Source organism: Apodemus sylvaticus, chromosome 8 (assembly GCF_947179515.1).
Source record: "Apodemus sylvaticus chromosome 8, mApoSyl1.1, whole genome shotgun sequence".
In the NCBI taxonomy this organism is placed as follows: Eukaryota; Metazoa; Chordata; class Mammalia; order Rodentia; family Muridae; genus Apodemus; species Apodemus sylvaticus.
Window position 1 is genome coordinate 64,944,215 of NC_067479.1, and position 22,023 is coordinate 64,966,237.

A 22,023-nucleotide genomic window follows, 5' to 3' on the forward strand; every position below is an offset into this window, starting at 1 on the left:
GTGAGGGGACCGTTTGCCGAGCTGGAGCTCCCGAGACGCATGGCCAGGTACCTACAGGAGAAGTCTGTCTGGGCGCTCATTTCAGTGAACCATCCTGCATGGTCAAGTGTGCGAGATGCTGTCTTAACTGTGAGTCACATCTTAGTAGCTGCTGTGGCCCCCCCACCCCCGGTACCCAGGAGGGTCTGGCAACCCTATTCCTTCGGTTTGTTATATTTATGTATTGGTCATCTTACCTTCGCACCAGAGACACCAGGTCACTGTAACAGCCTCAGGGGATACTCGTGGGATCTGGTTAGGGGCTGGGTTTCTCACCTGTAACTGTACCTGGGTCTTCAACACAGCAGCCATTCGGTGGCAGAATGAAGTTTTCAGGTCCCAGTGGACTCTGTGTGATAGCATGGCAGGGCCAAGGGCTGGTTGAGGCAGGCATTTCTTGGATGACATCCAAAGTGGTTTAATTAGAAGCCTCTAGTAGACAGTATCCTGTAAGAGGCAACCTTCCTGAGGGCTGTACTTGAAGCCAAGTCCAAACTTCTGGGAATGTGCATATGACCTGACTTGCAGAAGTTACTCTGCTGGACTCAGTCCCTAGTGTCCTCAGGGCTCATGCTTTGTGGGGTGGGGGTGGGGGTGGGGGGAAGGCTTTGTCAAACAGCGGGCAGGAATTTCTGCATCTCAGAAAGAACCAGGCATGCCTTTGATCCCGGTACTCTGGAGGAAAAGGCAGGTAGATCTCTGTGAGTTTAAGAACAGCCTGGTCTACATAGTTCCAGGGCAGCCATAGCTATTTAAAGATCCTGTCTTGACAGGCAGTGGTGGCGCACACCTTTAATCCCAGCACTTGGGAGGCAGAGGCAGGCGATTTTCTGAGTTCGAGGCCAGTCTGGTCTACAGAGTGAGTTCCAGGACACAGAGAAACCCTGTCTCGAAAAACCAAAAAAAGAAAAAAGAAAAAGAAAAGAAAGAAAGAAAGGAGGGAAGGGAAGAAAGAAAAAAGAAAGAAAGAAAAAAGAAATAAGGGAGGGAGGGAGAAAGGAAGGAAGAAAGGAAGAAAATAAGAAAAAAGAAAGGAAGGGAGATAGAAAGGAAGAAAAACAGGAAGACAGTAGAGACCAGAAACCCTCTGCAGAGGAAAGGGCACGCACAGCACAATCAGTAGGAAGAGTCACCACTGTCTTGAGGGTCTGGCAGGACTGGGGCACTGTTCTTTCAAGACCCCTAATTTGTCACCCACATAGGTGGTAAGGCAGTATATCAGCCCCCTGGAGCTCTGCTGGTCTCTGCTCCCTGGGGTACAGCTTCTGCGGGGACAGCATGGAAAGGTTATTGTGTTGGCACCTCAGGGACATAGTTTGAGCTTCACACCCAACTCCTGAGAGAGCTTAGCATTTGTGATGTGTACCCTGGGGTGTCAGGTGGCAATCCCTGCTTGCTTCCAACAGGAACACCCCAGCTTTTCCTTCCCGGGCAGGGTTCAGCAGAAGGCCGAGGTCAGTTCCTAGCTTCACTGCAGAGCACCTTGACTGCTGTAAGCCTACTTCCAGAGACTTGGTAAGACGCTGGGTGTGTGCAGCTCCGGCCTGGAGACACGTTGCTGGACACCATGGTAAGTAGCTACCAGTGGCCTCTGTTCTGCTGACACAGAGTCCCCCTCACCTCAGGTCTAGGTAACTTCGTTCAAGATTTTGACAAAAATGATCCAAAAGTAATACAACTCTAGATAGTTTGCAAAAGTCTAGATGAGGAATTTCAAAAGAAAAGCGATTTCAGCTTTAAATTAAAAGTCAAGCAAGTTTTATGAGTCATAACAATTATCTACCTTTCTGAGTCCGTTGCGTTTCAAGGTCAGTCTGCCAACTCCGCTCTTTGTCACTCTTTGTCGCTGAATATGGTCACGGGATTGCCTCACATTCTGACTTCTTCATGTCCACCTATCTTGGATATCTTGTTGTAACTAAAAATGTCAATTTGAGGTGCAATTCTTCTTTCCGGAAGAATCCTTAAGAAATGGGAAGTAACAATTGAATTGCACAGTAGCATCTGCCACTAGCAAACTCTGCCGGACATGGCAGGAAAAGGGGCAGATTTTCAACAGAAATGGGACATTTGCATCGCTTTAAATTACCTTTAGCAAATATTTAGTAATTACTGAGGAAATTGTGGTAGGGCTTAACATGGAGAATCCTGGCGGATGCTCCTGTAGCACAGTGTGCTGTGGGCAGCACATTAGCTGTCCTGTGGTACACCGTCACAGGGTGGGGTAGCATGGTGTGCCACGTGAAGCACATTAGCTGTCCTGTGGTACACCGTCACAGGGTGGTGGAAGGTGATGTGGAGACAGGACAAGTGAATGCAAGATGGATGGGATCCTGAATAGCTCAAAGGTTAGCAAGGCAAGCACACAAAAAACAACAAAAGCATGGCCTTCGGCTCGCTGGGTTAGCTAACACTGACAGCGCCGTGAGAAAGGAACTCAACTCTGAGAGAGGCTTCAGTCACACATGATGTCACCAAGGAGAGCTGGGTGGGGGCACCCAGGAGGATTGATTGGCATCTTCACAGGCCTTCTGAGAGTTTAAAATCCTGTGACTCATTTAGCATATAACAAGATATATGAACATGTGTGTGTGTGTGTGTGTGTGTGTATGTGTGTGTGACATGAAATATATCTTAAAAAATCAAGAGTTGGTGGGTTGGCATCGCCTCAGCAGTGTATAAATGGGAAGGCTGTCTTTGGAATGAGTCACTGCCTTGCTGCTAACTGGGCTTTAAAGTTGCTTCTCTTACAGTTTTATTCTGAAGTATAACTCTCTGTTTTTTATTGAAAACATTTTAAAAACACTACTATATTAGGCCAAAAAATAAAGGCACCAGGACTGAGAAACAGCTCAGTGTGGGGCTTGCCTAGCTCCCCCCATGAACTCCCCCAGTTTTTATTTTCAATGCTTCATAAAGAAGGTCTATACCTATAATAGAAGCACCCAGAAGGCTGGGAGAGAGTCAGAAGGTAGAGGCCAACCTCTGCTACAAGTTCAAAGCCTGCCTTGAAATTCTACATGAAATTCTGCTTCAAAAATACAAACAAAAACTAAAATGATTTTATAGAAAATTCGTACAATACATTCTGATCAGGATTTCTCCTCCGTCATCTCTTCCCAGATCCTTCTTACCTCCCCACACCCAACTCCATACGCTTCCTTCTTGATCTCTTTAGAAAACAAACAGGCAAATAAAGCAAACCAAATAGAATTAAGAAAAAAAGAAAGAGAAGCATGATAAATACAAACACATACATAACACATACACACACACATATACACACACATACATACACATGCATACACACATATACACACATACATACACATACATACACATACATACATACATACATACACACATATACACACATACATACACACATATACATACATACATACACACACATACACACACATACATATACACACAAAACTATAAAAACACAAAATTAGAAGCCATAATATAAAAACAAAAGATAAGAAAGATTAAAAATGCCCAAACAAAGAAATATGGGACAAAAACAAAACAAACAAACAAAAAGCACAAAAAAGAATCTACAGAAGCTGCACTGAGTTCGTTTTGTTTTGGCCATTTGCTGCCGGGCATGGAGTCTGCCCTTAGATCCCATTTAACTGATACTCCATCAGAGAAAACTGATTTTTCCTTTGCAAGTGGTTGTTGATTAGATCTCTTCTTGGTTACGGATGGAAGCTTGTGTCTACTTTTCTCCTCTCAGCTCTGGGACAAAAAAAAAAAATTAAAATATTCTTAAACAAAACCCTTTAATAAAATTGTCACATCTTGTATTAATTATTCCAAACATAAAAACCCTTGTTTTTTAATACAAGATCTCTTGTAGCCCAGGTTGGCCTTTAACTCACCACCTAGCTGACCTTGAATTTTGATCCTCCTGCCTCCACTCTCCAAGAACTGAGAATCTAGACGTGCACCACCATGCCTGGCTCAGGCAGTAGTAAGGATGGAATCCAGGACTTCCATGCGTGCTAGACAAGCACTCTACCAACAGAGCCACATCCTCAGCCCCCAGCCAGCATCTTACTACATTTCTTCTCATCATATACTGTTTGTATTGATTTGGTTCTATACTTGAGTAGAAGACGTGACTATTGGTTTAGTTATCCATATATATCTAGAAAAATCACTTTGATATCTTATTAAGAAATGGCTGGTTTTGCAAAAGCAGATACTATACACTAGACCAGACCTCACTTTACATATAATAGGTAAATTATGTACCTGTGAGACTGAATCTTATGTAGCTCAGGCTTGCCTTGCCTCCATTATGTGTACACGGATAACCATGAACTTCTAGTCTTCCTTCTGCCTCCAGAGTGCTGGGGTAACAGGCACGGGCCGTCATGCCCAGGTTCTGTGGGCTTGGAGGTCAACCCCAGCTCTCACACATACTCAGCGAGTACTCTACAGAGCTGCCATGTCCCCCGCCCTCTGGTGCATACTCTCTTGGCACTTACAGTTGTCCTGTGCTTCTATCCTATCATGTCCTTTAGCTCCAGGAGGAAGGCTCATTCTGATCCCCATTGTGAGATTTAGGGAGGGGCCAATGTCAGACAGCAGGGACTTTGGCTTAGCAATCATCTTGTAGGGGTGACTCCAGAATCACTAATGTACAACCCAACAACAGTTTCCTACCCCCCCCCACACACACACACACACTATCATTTACCGAATGCTATCATCTCCTGCCTAGCTCACGGAGTAGAAGGATTTAGTTAGCTCTTTAACCTTTTACAAACATGTTAACACTTCTTTCAAATACAAGCCTTTCTCTGCGCACCTCGGGTAGGACCTGAGTATGTTCTGAAGGACTGGGATGGCCCCAGCCAGTGGGAAGCCCTGCTGGCTTGTTGATCTTCCTGGAGAGCCATGCTGGAAGCAGAGCTTCAGAGAGCAACGCTAAGGCTGGCCGGTGACTCTTGCCTGTTTCCACATAGTCCTTGAATGTCTATATTGGGATGGTGAAAGTATCCCCTGCAGACTGGGGAGCGCAGCATCCCCAGCAGCCCTGGGCACACCCCGTGAAGCAACCTGTCATGACTTTATGCTCTCCCCAGCAGTACCATCTCCTGTCTGCAGTGAAGGAGAAGAACACACTCCTTTTACCTTTATTTACTTCTCAAAAACTGTGTGGTGCTGAGCCAGAGGGCTGAGGATTTGTGCAGACAAGGTCAGCCCTGAGCCCTCCTGAGCCCTGGCTGGAGCTGACAACCTGACCACAAGCCTTAGAGGCTGTGTGGGATTCCCTATGGGCTTGGGAACCCCAGACACTGCTGAACATGAAAGACGAAAAGCTGGGCCGCTTGTCTTACTGAGCAAATCTAGGGTGTACTACCAAGTGCTTAAAACCCAGAAAAGACGGAGCTACAATCCAGCAGCTATTGAACTCCCCTGAGCCTCGGTTTCCCTTTCTGTGCACTGGTAGGTATTTATGGTCATTTGGATGCAGACAGTGGGTGCAATGCTCTCATCTGATCCTGCATCCATTTGCAAAGGTTAAAAGTTATGGTCTTTGTTCAGCTGGATTGATTTGGAATCCATGGGGATGTTTAAGGATTCCCAGGAGCTCAGACTCAAGGCTTCCGTTAAGTGCTCACTTACTTAGTGTCTTTATTAAGTACCTGTTGTGTGTGAGGTACTATCTTGTGTGTGAGGACTTTAATCAAAATTTAGGGAAATGATTCATGCATTGTCACCTTCTGGAGCTTGTGATTGAGGAAAGGGAGAAGAGGGACCCTGTCTGCTGCAGGAGCCTGCAAGGAGGCCAGGCAAGGTCAGAGGAGTGCACACAAAAGTGAAGCTGTACTTTACGTGTGTGAGTGACTGGTGTCGCGCTGGGGTAAGGACACATCTGGACACTGTTGTGGGAATGAACTCCAGCAGGTCACAGGGCCTGCTTCCAGGGCAGAGTCTGCCAGTGTGGCCCTCTGTACTGTGCCATATCTTTAAAACTTCTGTCATGGGCCTGGGAGGCTGGTTCAGTTGACAAACTGCTGGTTACACAAAGCATAAGGGTCTGAGTTCAGATATCTAGCACCTGTGTAAAAACCTGATCTATATGGGTTGGGGGGGGGGCGCTGCAATGCTAGCCCTTGGAGGTAGAGACAGAACAATTTCTAGAGCTTGCTGGCCAGCTAGTCTAGTCAACCAGTGAGCTTCAAGTTCATTGAGAGACACCTGTCTGAAGAGTGGTCGAGGAAGACACCATACCACGCAACTTTGACCTCTGGTCTACCCCCCCCCACACACACACACACACAGAGACAGAGACAGAGACAGACACAGGCAGACACAGGCAGACACAGGCAGACACAGGCAGACACAGGCAGACACAGACACCAAGAGAGACAGAGAGAGGAGATAAAGGCAGACATGTACACAGAGGCACACACCATGCATGAACAGAAGCACACACACACCACACATAGCACACACACATATACACATACCACACCACACACACACACACACACACACACACACACACACACACACACCTATGGAGAGGACTCTGATGGCACACTACAGCACTTGAGAAATAAAGGCAAGAGAACCTGGAATCCAGGGCCATCCTTGCCTACATAGTTTGAGTTCAGCCTGGATTAGAGGAAACCCTGCCTTGAAAACCTAAAATAAGAAAGAGAAACGCTCTGTGACAATTCAGAAATATGCAGCCATCTTCCAGCCAGTCAGCCAGTGATAAACATGAAGATCCTTTGTTTTAGGAAGGAAACTTCTAGATCTCAGGTCATTGGGGCTTTCAAATAGAATTTGGGCTTGGGGTAGGGGCCCGGGAGCTGAGGAAGGAGGGTGACCTGCGTGGGACCAGAGTGGGCACTAAAGGGAGGTGCTCAGAAGTCTTCCTCTGGTTCTGCTGGAGCACAGAAGAGAACAGAAGAGGACGAGCCTATTGCAGAGGTCTCTCTCCCTCCCTGTGTGAGCGGTGGAGTGGAGTCAGGTTCATCCTTCCAGAGTTAATCCTCTCCTCTCCTCTCTTCCTTCTCTCTCCCTCCTCCATCTCCTCTTCTCTTTCTTTATTCTAGTGAGGGGACCCAGGCTTGTGCACATGCCAGGCAAGGACTCGACCACTGAGCCACACCCCAGTCCATCTTTCTCAGTCTGTACTGCTGGTTTCTTTTTCTCCACCCTTTGCTTCCTGAACACATTTTGTTAATAAATTTCATTTTGTTAATAAAGAAAACAATGCATCCTTTCACTCTGTTTTTTGAACCTGACGTGAAGTGTGTGCCCTCAGGTTCCCAATGCCTGACATAATGACTCGAACCCCTCATCTAACCAACAACCCCCTGTTTAAAGTGGGATCCCAGGGAGCAGGAAGCTCCTTCTCAAAGTGGTTGGACCTTCAGCTCACAGGATCCCTGTCTGCGTGCCACAGCTGCAGGCAGGCAGCTCCGCTTTCCCTCCCCCAGGAAAGGGCGGCAGCTACTCAGTCTAGAGAACCCCAGGAAGGTCCTCAGTCAGGTCTAGAGCGCGTTCTTCATTCTCCACATTCTTTCTCCTTTTGTGCTCTAGTACGGATTCATCAACACCTGTCTGCAGTCTCTTGTGACAGAGAAATTTGGAGAGGAGACGTGGGAAAAGCTAAAGTAAGTACCCCTGTTGTTGTTGTTTACCCTTTCCTTTGTTTTGAACAATTCTAGTATTTTACTGACTTCCTGACTGAGACAGTTGAATGGGTAACTACACTACTTTAGTTCTCAGTGTGGTTTAGTGACTAGGACATCAACCGTAAATGACTTAAACATACTAGCTAGACACAGAGAAGACTCCTTAACCCACACTGGGTTCTGTATGTCCATGTGCATGTATATGTACATGTATAAAGTGTAGGGATACATGTGAGTGTGTGTGCATGCAGAGGCCAGAGGTCACCATCAGAGGCCTTCCTCAGTCAATCTCCTCTATCATGTTTGAGACAGGGTCTCTCACTGAACCTGGAGTTCACTGATTTGGCTAGACTAGCTAACCAGAAAGTTCTAAGGATCTGCCTGCCCCTGCCTTCCACCATCCCATGCTGGAGTGACAGACATGGACCACCATGCCCTGCTTTTGTGTGGGTATTAGGGACTCAAACGTAGGTCCTCATGCTCCTGTGACAAGTGCTTTACTGACCCCCCATATCTTCTCTGTCTCTTAAATAAGCCTAAAAACAGGGAGGGAGCCCCTCCAAGTGTTACCAAGAAGTCACATAAGCCGGGCAGTGGTGACGCAGGCCTTTAGTCCCAGCAAGTGGGAGGCAGAGGCAGGCGGATTTCTAAGTTCGAGGCCAGCCTGGTCTACAGAGTGAGTTCCAGGACAGCCAGGGTTATACAGAGAAACCCTGTCTCGAAAAACACAAACAAACAAACAAACAAAAAATAGTCACATGATTCTATCATGTATTAATTAATGAACTTCCATTCTCTCTCTCTCTCTCTCTCTCTCTCTCTCTCTCTCTCTCTCTCTCTCTCTCTCTCTCTCTGTGTGTGTGTGTGTGTGTGTTCTCTTTTTTATGTCTCTGTCTTTCTCTACTCCTTTTCCTTCCTCTCCTAACAGCAGGGATTAAACTCAGGGCCTTGGGCCATGCTAGGCCCATGCTAGGCCCATGCTAGGCTCATGCTAGGCTCATGCTAGGTCCATGCTAGGCCCATGCTAGCCTCATGCTAGGCTCATGATATGCCCATGGTAGGCTCATGTTAGGCTCATGCTAGGCCCTTGGCACTGACCTACAGTCCTCTTCTGTTGCTTATAATCACTGATGAGAGAGCAAATCATATATGTGAGGGAAGTGGGGAAAGAGACAGAGGAAGAGGGGAGAGAGAAGGAGAGAGCACACTAGGAACTGAACAGTCTTGAATGTACTAGACAAGCAGGTTCCTCCTAAGCCACCGCCTCCCTTTTTACTTGGATCATTAGATCATTCTTAGTTTTACCTTCCTGATTCCATCCAAGTTTAAAATTCTGTCATTTATATCCCTAAAGCATCCCTCGTTAGATTTCTGTAATACTCCTGGATCCACATCTTCCAGTGTTATAGACAGGGGTTTGAAGTTCTCAGAAATCACCTAGTTCTATAGAGAGAAATGAATTAAAAACTATGGAAGATGACTGGCTTCTTCAGTTTATCAAGAACAGTTAAATTAAAATAATTAGGCTTTGCTTATTAAGTCTTCATAGTAGCCAATCCTGGTTAAGATGCAGAACATCAGGGACTTGCCTATCGGCACTAACAGTGCAGCCCCAGGAACCAAAAGCTACGAGGATGAACACATGCTCTGACATTGCAAACCAGCTGGTAACCTACGCTTTTATCCTATATCACACACATGCACATATATGTGGAGGAAGTGATGGCAACACATCTTCTTCTAGCTTAGGCCATGTCTCTGGGTGTGTGCAGAGGGCATCTCTGTGGAGGTGCATTTGCTGACCTCCGTCGGTATGTCTGGTGCTGTGAAAAAAACGCTGCAGGGTTAATGAATCCAATAAATCACTCCCCCAGATGATGTCACCATCTGCAGAGAGAGACCTTACCTTACAGACCTGGAATGCAGAAAGCAGGGCGTCACAGGTCCATGTCCCACGGGACACTGAGATCATTTGTCTTGCCATAAAACAGTCAGGCAGGAGTCACTTAACACTCTGTGTCCCCCTATCTCCTTCTGTCTCCATCTATGCCTGGTGGTATCAGCCTTGGGAGGAAAATGAGAGAGTGCGAGCTTATGAAGTCTGTGAGGCACACACTGCAGTAGGCTGGGGAACCTCTCTGGGGCCCAGGGCTACAGTGTCTGGAGAGTCAAAAGCCAGAACTATGATTTACAGTCTGCCTGGCCACAGCACAATATCTAAGTGCTCAATGAACCAAGTGTTTCACCATAAAGGAATGATCATTGCATGTAGGTGTGTGGGAGGTGTTAGGAGATGTGTAAGTCGGACAGCTGAAAAGGTGCTCAGCCGGAAGCGAACACAGAGAACATTAGCTGCTTCCACGGGACGCATGGTTGACTGTCAGCTTATTTTCATGGGATTGGGAGGTGGGGGGACTACGTACGGAGCATGTGTGTGTCTGTGAGCCACGTGCCCCCTTTACCTGAATCTCTGATTCCGCTTGGAAGAATACCACACCTGTCTTCTGGAGTGGAGGAGAGAACCAATCAGAACAGCAAACACTTCCTGAGGAACCTTGTAGGAGCCCCACCGAGTTTCCCCCTCCTCCAATGCATAGACGCAGCAAGAGCAACCGCATTCAACTCAACATTGTAAGAAACTGTTCTGCTGGCCGGCTTGCTGTCTCCAGAGATCTGGCTTCCTAAGGTCAGCATGAGCCAATGGATGCCCCTCTCAGCCTGGCCTTCCAGGTACTCAGTGTGGGCCACCATAGCTGGCAAGAGGGAAAGATGGATTTTTGGTTCAACGCTCTGTACCATCTCATTCCTTGTTCAGGATTCAGCTTGGCTCCCATTGTCTGCCCCACTTAGGAGAAAGGAAAGAGTTTCGGAAATTGCTGGAGTCCTCAGAAGCAAGCCCTGTGTTCAGCTGTGCCTCTTGCTGGCAACTGGGATGCGCTGTCAAGGCAGGCCTTGCAACCTCTCGTCCATCATAAAGCGGTGGTATTACTGACTACTGACTGGCACTCGGCTTGGCTTTGCATCCCGAATCCAAGACAAAAGGGGGATTTCACGTGCAAAGATAACAGAAAGGACTTTCCTTCTTTGGACCCCTGGTGTGACCTCCCTAGAAGGATCATGTCATTTCTGTGTCATCTTCTCTCACTCTGTCATTTGGATGAACTTGAAGGATAAAGAACATTAAAAAAGGATCCTGGGATAATTGGTTGATCATCAACTTGCTTGTATTAAAACAATGCCTAGGGTATGACCAGGGTGTACTCCTGGGAGTGTCTGTGAGGGTGTCTCCGGAAAGGATTGATGGAGAGAAAACCCAGCCTGAACATGATTAGTGCTGAGCTAGAGGCAACTCAAAGAAAGAGCCTGTGGATGAGACCTCTTCATCCGTCTCCCTCTGCTTCCTGATTGACCCAAATGTGCGCAAACGCCCATTCCCACGCCTTCCCCGCTATGGTGGACCGCCGCCCCTCAGACGATGATCAAGGGTAGGCTACATTTTGTTGGGCGTCTATCTGGTCCCCGCAATGAGAAAGAAATGAGTTATAAGACAGGGCTCAAGCCTGCGGGAGGGAATGAAGAAACACCACCAGGAGCAGAGGACTTAGCAAGACAATAGCCAGGGATTGTATCACCTGGTTTTAGCTCTTTCATTGTAGCCTGTCTGCTTAATCTAGTCGTGAGGATGTGCTCATATGGTCAGAACTAACTAGACATTTATGTGATTGCCCTGGGAAAGCCAAGAGTAAGATATATCCAATAAGCCCAGCTATGAAACTAGATTCATTTAGGGAATACTATTAAAAAGAACTCCATAATACAGAAAATTCAGCTTATAAACACAAGCTGAAACTAAGCCAAGATTATTTGCTGCGCCAAAGGGTCTGCTTTGGGCTATGTTTAAACAACAAATTCCCTCGTGCTTTTAAGGCAGAATTTTTGCTGAAAGGGGGAAAAAAAGCCATCAATTCCCATACAAAATTTAAGAAGAAATGATTAGGCAAAGTGAACTATGTCTCCAGACGTTATGACATAGATTTTATTTTATATGAAACAATCAGAAACAGATGTGTGTCCTCCTCTGCCTGCCTTGCTGATTTCCCTCTCCTAGAGTCGGGATTTATAGGTTTCTAATTCTGAGCCACCCTTTTGTAACCTCCTGGCTTAAATCTCCACAGCAGAGGCAACTAACAGGCTGGGAAGAGTTGGACCTTGGGGATGAGCTGCATCTCCGGGTTTTGCCCAGAGTACTCACTGGCGGTTTGAGCTGGGCTACTTTCGCCATGATGCAGGTGTGTGCTCACCTCCTGGCATGTCCTGAGCTGAGGTGCAGGCAGGGTAGTGCACCTGGCAGAGGTAGTGATGAAGACATGGGGACTGAGGCAGGGAATGGATTCTAGTGTGAGGAACAGAAGGCAAACAAACAAACCAAGGAACTTTCTGACTGCTCAGAGGACTGTGAAAATCAGAGAGCATTTGAAAGAGAGCAAAGGAAGACGCGTATTTCTCTGTGGTAGCTGTACCACAGCTCTGCATAGAGGTCTCTGCATAGAGGTGATGTATGAACCGGCAGGAAGGAGTCAGGCCTGGATCATGCAAGTATGTTGCTCCAGGAAGAGGGGACAGCAAGTGCAAAGGGCCTGGGGTGAGCTGAACTTGGTAGAAAACAACCAGACTGCAATATCATGCTTGCGCTGTCTGACAGAAGGCAGCAGTAGGGGAGTTGTTAGGGACCAGAGCAGCCATGCGTGTAGAAGGCAGGAAGGCACTGGCTTTTCCTTCCAGTAGGCGTGGGTTACTGAAGCCCCTGGGAATCTTCATACTTACCTGCAGGACAAGAGGATAAATGGTCCTCAGTGTGAGTATTCACCAGAGAAGATCCTCAAAGATGACTTTAAGCCAATAGAAAGTCTTTATTAACTGGCCAGTGACCAAGCCTTTCTCAAGGTGAGATTTTAAGCACAAAATCCATGTTCTGGATTGACACACTCCGGTTAACAGGAGCAGTTAGCTAGAAAGAGAACTATAGAAGTCAAAAGGGAAGGTTAGTACAATTTTAATCTTTTCCATAACTGTGGACTTTGGATTAGGCTTTTGTTTTAGTTTTGGCAGGTGGTGCTCTACATGTTGCGTTTTACAGCCTAAGTGGTACTGCCATCATGGAGTCAGTTATGCTAAGGTCTCAGGGCCTACTAAAGTCTGGGGTCCTGTTACACAGCCCTCTCTTCATCCACTTAGGAATGCCCAAGGGCCTAGTAGGTGAGGCGCGCGCACGCACGCACGCACGCGCGCACGCACGCGCACACACACACACACACACTGATTTGAGCCATCAACAGCAAAATGACGCCATTCCTCCCCCTTTCTGTGGAGTCCCCATCCTATCAACTCACCTTGTCCCTTTTGGTGGAAATCCCCTTTCAATGATCCTCTGGCTTTCTACAACTAAAGTCTAGTGAGAGAGTGCTGTATGAAGCTGCTGTTCTCTCTTGCCTTGCTCTTGGGGGCAGTCTCCTTCCTTCTTCCTCATTAGAAAAGTATTTGAACCTTATCCAGTTGCTTCAAATCACAGGCTAATAGAAGGGCTTTGACGCCAACGTGTCAGAGCATTTTGGGGTGGAGACAAGCTTCCAAAACATCATATCAATACATCCGAGAGTAGAACTACCAAAGGTAAGACAAGAGACAGTTTTGTTTAGTAAAACTATATTGGGGGGGGGGGTGAATTAAACAGGAAGAGAAACAGGCATTTGAAGTCTGAAGCTTATTTGACAGAGCCCCGCCATATATATATATATATGCGTGGTACAGGGTGACAGTAAATCCAATGTCTGTGGAAACTACAGACAGAGTTCAAGGTCAGCATGGACTAGTTAGTGGGGTCTTGCCTCATAATGAAAGCAAAAAAAAAAGGGGGGGCTAGACTATGAGCCCAGTGGTGGAGTACTAACCAAAATGTGGATGACCCTAGATTCAGTCCTCAGCAACAGGCAAGAGAGGATATCTTGTGTTTCTTCTCTGTAATGATTTTATGGTATCCATGGAATGTGACATTTTCATTATATTTTTATAGCAAACTTTTGGTCCTTTCTCTGTACTTGTTTCATGCAGAAATGCGAATGATTGTGTATGGCCAAAGTCTTAAGAGTGTGTAAGTGAAAACAAAGTAAATACGGGGTGAATTTAAACCTATTCTGCAATATGTTTGCATATAAGTAAGTCCAGTACAGAAAGAAAAAGCAGAGCATGAAACTATAAATAGAAATGTAATCAACAGATGGACTTATTTAGTAGAGTGACTAATAAAATTTAAGGCTGATGATTAACAAAAATGCCTGGACCAGAAATCGTTATTCTTATTCCAACTCAGTGGCTGGCTGGCCAGCCTTTGACTCCCCTCACATGGGCAGCTGCAGCAGGAAGGGGTGCTGACTGTGACCTCAGGCAGCAATAACCTTCCTCTCTCCTTCCATGAGGGAGTGTTGACATCCTCACCGTTGCTACCAGGGACCTCAGCAGCACTGATTTGCCCATTTCCTGGCCATGACTTCGCTTTTGATGGTGAAGGCTTTGTCCAACAGGGAGAAAGCAGTTCCACCATGGTTTTATTGCATTTTGCTTTTACTAATAACTTAGATGAATTTTTGTGCACATCTGAAGTACTCTCAGTAATTTCTTGAAGAGGCATGCTTCTTCCCTGTTAGAGTCCCAGGAGAAGTCTACTTCTGCCTGTCTTGCCCTCTGTCATATAGAAACCATTTGTTGAGGTCATATTAGGGTCCAGGTGCTTGCTGACTCTACATGTTGTGGGTGGTGCTTAGCTCCGTGAAAAGAAGCCCCACTTAAGGCCAATCTGAGGCTTTGAGGGTAGCTCCCAGACTTCCTGTCCTGAAGGAGGTTTCTGAAGAATTAGATTCATCCTCAGAGCCATTGGTACTTTCTTTAGGGCTCCCAGATCCTTAGCAAGTGGTCAGCCACTCAAACCATACTGTGGCTTTCTTGGAAGTGTGTTAATAGAGCACCTAGGTCCACAGTTTCCTTGGAGGTCAATTGTTGTCCTCGTCTGTATTGTATTAGTCGCTGGGGCACAGTTAGCTCACTGAAGGTGAAGAGAACATGTGTGTATCCTTCATCATCCTATTTGGAAATCGCATCTATCCATCCAACAGCTCAAAGAACACAGCAGTAGGAAAAGCTTTCCCAGTGCCCACGGTAATTGGAGTACTTCAGTTCCATCCTGGGCAACAGAGTCTGATTATTATTATTATTATTATTCTTGAAGTAACACGCTAACCCTGCTCTCTCTCCCTCCTTCCTCCCCTCTCATCTTTCATTAGTTACATGAGAATTTTGTGCGATGTGATTGCATCGTGTTCTCCCCTCCCTCCCCTCCTCTCAGATCCACTCCCTCTTCTTTGCCCATCCAACTATGTGTCCTCTTTTTAAAAAAAGTTATCAAGTCCAGTTTGCACTGCCTATATACTCTTGGATGTGTGTCCCTCCACTAGAGCAGTGTAGATCTACCAGGGGCCACACCCTTATAGTCAACCACTCTTGGCAGTTATCAGCCAAACAAGTGTCTGAACTAGGGGTCGACTCTGTGCCCCCCACCTCTCCATACTGGGCTCTTATCTGGCTTGAGCTTATACATACTATCACAATTGATGTTAAGTTCCTGCCTGGAATGCCTGGAAAAAAACCATTTCATTGTATTGGATACTACTGCTAACTCTTATGATCTTTCTGTTTCTCTTCTTCTTCTTCTTCTTCTTCTTCTTCTTCTTCTTCTTCTTCTTCTTCTTCTTCTTCTTCTTCTTCTTCTTCTTCTTCTTCTTTTTCTTCTTCCTCCTCCTCCTCCTCCTCCTCCTTCTTCTTCTCAAGACTTAATTCATTTATTTTCCTTGTATAAAAATCCCTATGTGGTAGCCACAGCTGGAGCCTAGGTCCTCTGAACAGAGACTCTGGTATGGGTTTTTACAAAATGATCAGTGAATTCCTGATCTTACACAATGATCCTTGAGCCTTGAAAGAAGGCGTATGATATAAATGCCCTATTTAGGGCAGAGAATTTAGTTATCTTTTTTTCTCTATGCCTTGGCCAGTCGGAAGTCTCTTATGCTAGTCATCTACTGCAAATAAAAGGTTCTTTGAAAAGGGTTGAGAGATACATTAACCTATGGCATAATAACAAGTCATTAGAAGTCAGTTTACTCCTGTGTCCATTCAGTAGAATAATAGTAGTAGGATGTTCTGTTGGGCCTATGATTTGTCTAGCTATGGACTCTCATTTTGAAAATAGTACCATGTATGGGTTTCTTCTTTGGAGCAGTCCTTATGCCCAAACTGAAAATGGTTGGTTACTTCCATGATGGTCTTGCCACTATTACACTAGTGTGTATGTCTTTCTAGGTCAGTCATTATAGCTCACAAGATTAACAGCTGAGTAAAAATGATAGTTTTCTTCTCTACTAGTGTGCCTGGGACCTCACAGCACTATGAAAGCTAGCTAATAGGGATTAAGCTTCCAGATTAGTACCATCTTGATTTTGCCATGTTCTGACTCAAGCATGCAATGTCTCCAGCAATAGAGTTCTGGAGAATTGGAAGTACCTATGATGCTTGAGGGTCAAGGGCTAGGAATTACAAAAGAGATAGCCTATTCACTGGCTTTGAGCTTTTGGGGGGCCTGTAGGATCAAGTTGAGCAGCTCCAATCAAACTGGTTTTTTTACATGTGTATGTACATATTTTAGGAAGCTCCCACAGTAGTAAGTTCCCATATAAGTTTTTCAAAATTCCTTTAGTTATTACTAAAGGAATAATCTCTTCCTCTGTGTCCTCTATCCCTATGTCCCATGCCACACCCCTGTTTAACCCTTCCTATTCAATGGAGATATTTTTAACTCTTTATATCACTTCATCCAATCTCCCATCCCCTGTTAGCTCCCACCCCCAAGTCCCCTTACTAATTTTCTATTGTAAATGAAACATACATAGCTGAAAATTCAAAATTAGTGCCCACAACAGAAACATCCAATATTTGCCTTTATGGAATGGGTTACCTCACTCAGACCATTTCCTGTTCCATCCATTTACTTGGGAACTTTATAATTTTGTTTTTCTTAACATTTCATTATATAAATGGTGCTCATTTCATTATGCATTCATCAGTTGATGGACAGCTACAGTTTTTTATTTCCTGGCTCTTGCGACTAAGAAGGTAATGAACCTAGATGAGCAGGTATTTATATGGAATGATGTAGAGTCCTTTGGGTATATGCCCAAGAGTGATATAGCTGGATTATATAGTAGATCTATCTCTAACTTTTTGATGAATCTTCACACCAACTTCCACTACTAAGTAACTAACTACTTTGATATACCCAGTCAGAATGGATAAAATTAATCAAACCAAACTAAACCAAACCCAAACACCCCCCAAACCAAACCAAACCAAACCAAACCAAAAACACTCCAGAATGGCTGGAGTGAACTTGAGGAAAAGGAACACTTATTTTGTTGTTGTTGTTGTTGTTGTTTTTTAAAGAAAATATCTGCCAAATATATAAATCCAAGTAGCTGTAATTCACTTATCTTCCAATAGTTCTCTGGAGCAGAAGAGATACTCTAATGAGAAGTGGCTAACTGGGCTCCTAAGCCCGTGGCCTCAGTGCCTGTCCTGAGGGTAACTGTGCCACCTCCTTGTGCAGCTGAAAAGCTTTGTGTATACACATGCCTCCCATTTCACTGTACACCATGGTCCCAAGATGTAGATGCCCAAAGCTCTTCAGATGGATAAAATGGATAGTTTTTCTGCCTTCACCAGAAAAAAAAATCTGTACAGAAACCAGCTCCTCTCCCCCTGCACACACAGAAGGATGCAATGGCTATGAAGGATGTGAGAGGCCTCTTGGTCCCTCTGCCTCAATTTGGGATGGGCCTCAGCAGCTCTACCCATCTCTGTAACTGCGCCATTAGCTTACATTCCGGCCAAAGAAAAAGACAAGTAATGTTTTCATTTTGCCCTAAAACCATTTTTACCATAAAGATCTCTGAGATTGCCTGGGAGGCCTGCAAGGATGCCACAGGTCACACTTGTAAAACTCTCAGTCTTTCTCAGTGTATCAGAGGTCAGGTGGCAACATCACCAGTCTCTGGGAGGACTGGATACCACAACATCTGCTCTCATCCTATCACTGGAAGATGAGAAATGGAGGAACAGTGAGATTATCCCAAGTCGTCCTGCAAGAATGTGGTGGGATCAGAGCTAACTCTTGGATCTTGAGAATGTGAGCCTCTGTTGATTTGCATCTTTTATGGAAAATTCTGAGACAAAACTGGCCCTATAGCTCAGTGGGTAGAGTGTTTTCCTTGCATGTGCAGGTAGTAAGCCCTAGGTTCCATTCCTGGCACTATATAATTAGGTATGGTGACACATACTAAAAATCCTGCGACTCAGGAGTTAGAGACAGGAGGGTCAGAAGTTCAAGGTCATGCTCAACTATGTATTGAGTTTGAAATCATCCTGAGTTACAGGAGAAAGGAAAAAATCGAGGCCTCGAGAAAGAAAAAATCGAAAATTCTCTTTTAAATGTTTATCAGGCTCCTTTTGGGTGCCAGGGACAATGTTAGGTATTGGAGAGATTAAATCAAGGGACACGCTCCTGATCTTTAGACTTAGTCATGTAGGAAGTGGGCCTTCCTAAGTGTCAGAAATGGTCCATGCTCAGGCAGGTGCCATGGGGCTTGGGGTGGATGCGTGACTTGGAGCAAGCAGAGGCAATCATTGAGTGATTCTTAGGAAAAACTCAGGAGGAACCAAGCTGGCCAGGTTAGAGAGAGTGAGCCTCCTTCTGGTGGAGGGAGCCTGTGGCAGGCGGGCGGGGAGGGGCTTGTGAGGCTGGAAGAGTGTGTGTAGCAGGGGGCTGGCTGGAGAGTGGAAGGAGGAAGAGCCAGAATGTCCAGCTAAGCAGTTTGGATGCTGCCAAGGACACTGGAGGAGCTGGGAAGGGACGAGCTAGAGAGATAGATGGTCAGGACAGGGCAGGCACTTCTGTGCCCAGTTCAGTGGTAGGCGCATCTTACTACTGTGAAAGGTTCTTGACAAAACAGCGTCCTCTTGCTCAAATCCATCCCACCCCCTTGGCCTGAGACTAGTCGTGAAGAGCTTCTTGTTTCTTCTGTGACTTTCATGACTCACCCACCTTGGACTCTAAGGAACTGTGACAACCACAGTGGACCAGTGTAGGACCCATCATGTCTCACGTTTCATTTCTGTATTGAATCTAGAAGACATTGGGGAGCAGTGATTTCTTAGCTTGGAGAGATAGGAGGCAAATGGTTAAAAAATAAGATGCCTACAACCTGCAGCAGTTCAAGAGCCTGCATGCTTTTTTATTCTCAATTTATTCTGATCCAAGGGACCAGCCTTGGCTTGATGCATTAATGATTTTGCATATCACTACATATACTGTCTAATGAGGAGTCCTTGATGTTCCAATGAAATATCCATTAGTCAATGGCTTTAGAATGTGGAGGTGAGCGTGTGTGTGTGTGTGTGTGTGTGTGTGTGTGTGTGTGTGTGTGTGTGTATGTATGTGTGTGTGTGTGTGTGTGTGTGTGTGTAAGTAAGCCTTGACCTATCTGTAAGTGAGCCCCTGCATGTGTGAAGGCGATACCTTGTGTGTGGTGGTGAGCCCCTGCATGTGTGGCGGTGAGCCCCTGCATGTGTGGCGGCAAGCCCCGCATGGCTGCCATGGTTCATGTCTTCTCTATGTTTCTCAGAACTTGCTGTCTCAAGTCCTGATCTCCCTAAGGTGTCTCCAGCTGTCAATTTTCTCTCTCCCTTCTCAATAGAACTTCCGCTATCTAATTTTAAATGTCAATTTGCTTATATTTTTTAAAATAAACTACTGGCAAGCATACTGGTTCCCCACAGCAGTCTGAAAGACTGTGTCCCAGGGCGCAGCGGCTGTGCTGACTGCTCCACACAGGGCTATAGAGACCCAGAACAGGGCTGGAAGCCTTCACAGTCCATGGCTGACACTACAGTATTATCAGGCTAGCCTTCAGGAAAGAAGAGGTTGCATGACCCTGACAGCCGACAACAGGAGGTCCTCTCAGAGGCAGGGACACCCACAGCCACACAGATCACCCTCCAAAGGGCCTGGGATTCCCATCATCTCCTTTAGGGCTGTCCTCTGATATTATGGAAATGTATCAAGTCTAAATTAGGGTCTTGCCTGTTATGTTCTGGCTCATAATTCCCCCCACCCACACACACACACTCCTGTGGTACAAGTGGAGAGAGCACCTCAACAAAGTGGAGAGCACCCCATTTCAGGCAGGGGTGGAGCTCCAGTGCCTGAGAGCTCAACTGCACTCGATGTATCTTTCAGGGCTTCTGCAGAAGTGCAAGACGTCTTCATGACCTACACCGTGTATGATGACGTCATCACCATTAAGCTCATCCAAGAAGCCTGCAAGGTTCTGGGTAAGAACTTCCAAAAGGCTTGTTTGGGTTTTTTAAGGTTGCTAGCAAAGCAAAGCAAAGCAAAGTAAAACAAACAAACAAACAACAGATGATTGTCTTCACTCACAGTTGCTCTGCTAGGAAGTTGCAGCAGACAGACAATGAGGTAGTAAATATTGATTTTTGGCTCTTGGGGAAATAGCTTAGTTCTCTAGTCACAATCTCTGACAAGCAATCAATGTGTAAAGTCATTTATGTGGGCTTCTGTTTAAACACAAACACACACACACACATACACACACACACGCAATTCATTGACCTTGGCTCAGCCATTAACAGTGCATAATGCTCTTTCTAAGCAAGCAAGTTCAACACTCACAGCCACACCAGAGACTCATAACTCCAGCGTTGGGGGGGGGGGGTCTAACACCAGTGTCTGTATTCTAACACCCCCTTTGGGCCTCCTCATACAATGAGCTCATAGCCACTCATGAATACACATATACACATAATTAAAATAAAATAAATAACACTGTATTCACAACCATTTGCATTATGACATTATGTCTTAAAAAGCTAATAAGCTAATAAAACAAATATTCACCATAAGTCAGCACATTACAGCTTTCTTGTGCCCAGGGATGCTAGACAGCACTTTGGTGGTACCCGCAAGGAGTATTTTAAACCATGGAATCACCAACAAAAATCAGAAAAAGGTGGGCCTAGACTATAGTGAGGCTATGTGTTCCTGCGAGCTGAAATAAACACATGGCATGTCATTTTGCATATTTTACCTAGAGACTGGTGGAAGGGTTTACTTGACTTACAGACCCCAGTTCTTCATTGAGGGAGGACAAGGCAGGAACTCAAGCAGAGTGGTAGTCTAGAGACAGGAACTGGTAAACAAAGCCACCCTCAAACTCCTGGGTTAGCCTCTGAAGTACTAGGATTACAGGCATTAGCCATCATATCCTGCTTAATGGGACTGGGAATAAAACCTCAGAAAATGCCATAACAATGTCTAATATCTTCTGCACTAATCTAAAAACATGAAGGAACAGAAACATTTTAAAATGCATGATTGTGATGTGAAACATCCTTTTCCAAATCAAACATCTGTGTGATTTTAGATTAATTACCAATGTTTCTAGATTAATTGTCAATTTTAAAATTTTAAATATTTAAATTGTTTAGGGTCTTATCATTTCCAACCATTCCTGTATCCCTCCAGATTCCTCTTAAATTCATGGCCTCTTCTACTTTAATTGTTATATGCACCCTAGTGAATCCATTTGGTGCTCATACAAGCATGCTTAGGTCTGACCTCTTGGAATTGGATAACCTTGCAGAGAGCTTGACCCTGGAGAAAACAGATTCATTCTCTCTCTCTCTCTCTCTCTCTCTCTCTCTCTCTCTCTCTCTCAGCAGCCAGATCGTCTGCTGCTCTTCACCAAGGTGTGGGTGCTTCTGAAATTTCTTTTACCCACACTAGCATATCAACTAGTGCTGTCATTACATGGATGTTGTTTAGGCAGCCATACTGTTGAGATTTCATGGGTACTGCTTCCCTGTCATATTCAGAAAGCATTGTCTCAAAGCAGAGCAGATGTTCTAAGTCCCTGGCTTAGACTCTTTTGTGATGTTCCTTGAATCTTGGATATTGAGATTGCATTACAGATGCATCAAGTGTTGCGGGGTACCCCACAGCCAGACCCTTTTTTTTTTTTTTTTAATTTTTGGTTTTTTCGAGACAGGGTTTCTCTGTGTAGCCCTGGCTGTCCTGGAACTCACTCTGTAGACCAGGCTGGCCTTGAACTCAGAAATCCGCCTGCCTCTGCCTCCCAGA

At 45.5% G+C, this 22,023-nt stretch overlaps 1 protein-coding gene across 1 annotated transcript in view; it reads left to right on the forward strand.

The window, feature by feature from the left end:
• Positions 1-1,591: 1,591 nt before the first annotated feature.
• The window catches only part of LOC127691427 (guanylate cyclase soluble subunit beta-2), a 55,005-nt gene continuing 34,573 nt past the window's right edge, over positions 1,592-22,023 (forward strand). The window contains exons 1-3 of the mRNA XM_052191236.1: positions 1,592-1,609; positions 7,615-7,688; positions 20,104-20,198. Coding sequence (XP_052047196.1) covers positions 1,607-1,609; positions 7,615-7,688; positions 20,104-20,198 — 172 coding nt within the window. The 5' untranslated portion in view covers positions 1,592-1,606. The remainder of the gene's footprint in view (positions 1,610-7,614; positions 7,689-20,103; positions 20,199-22,023) is intronic.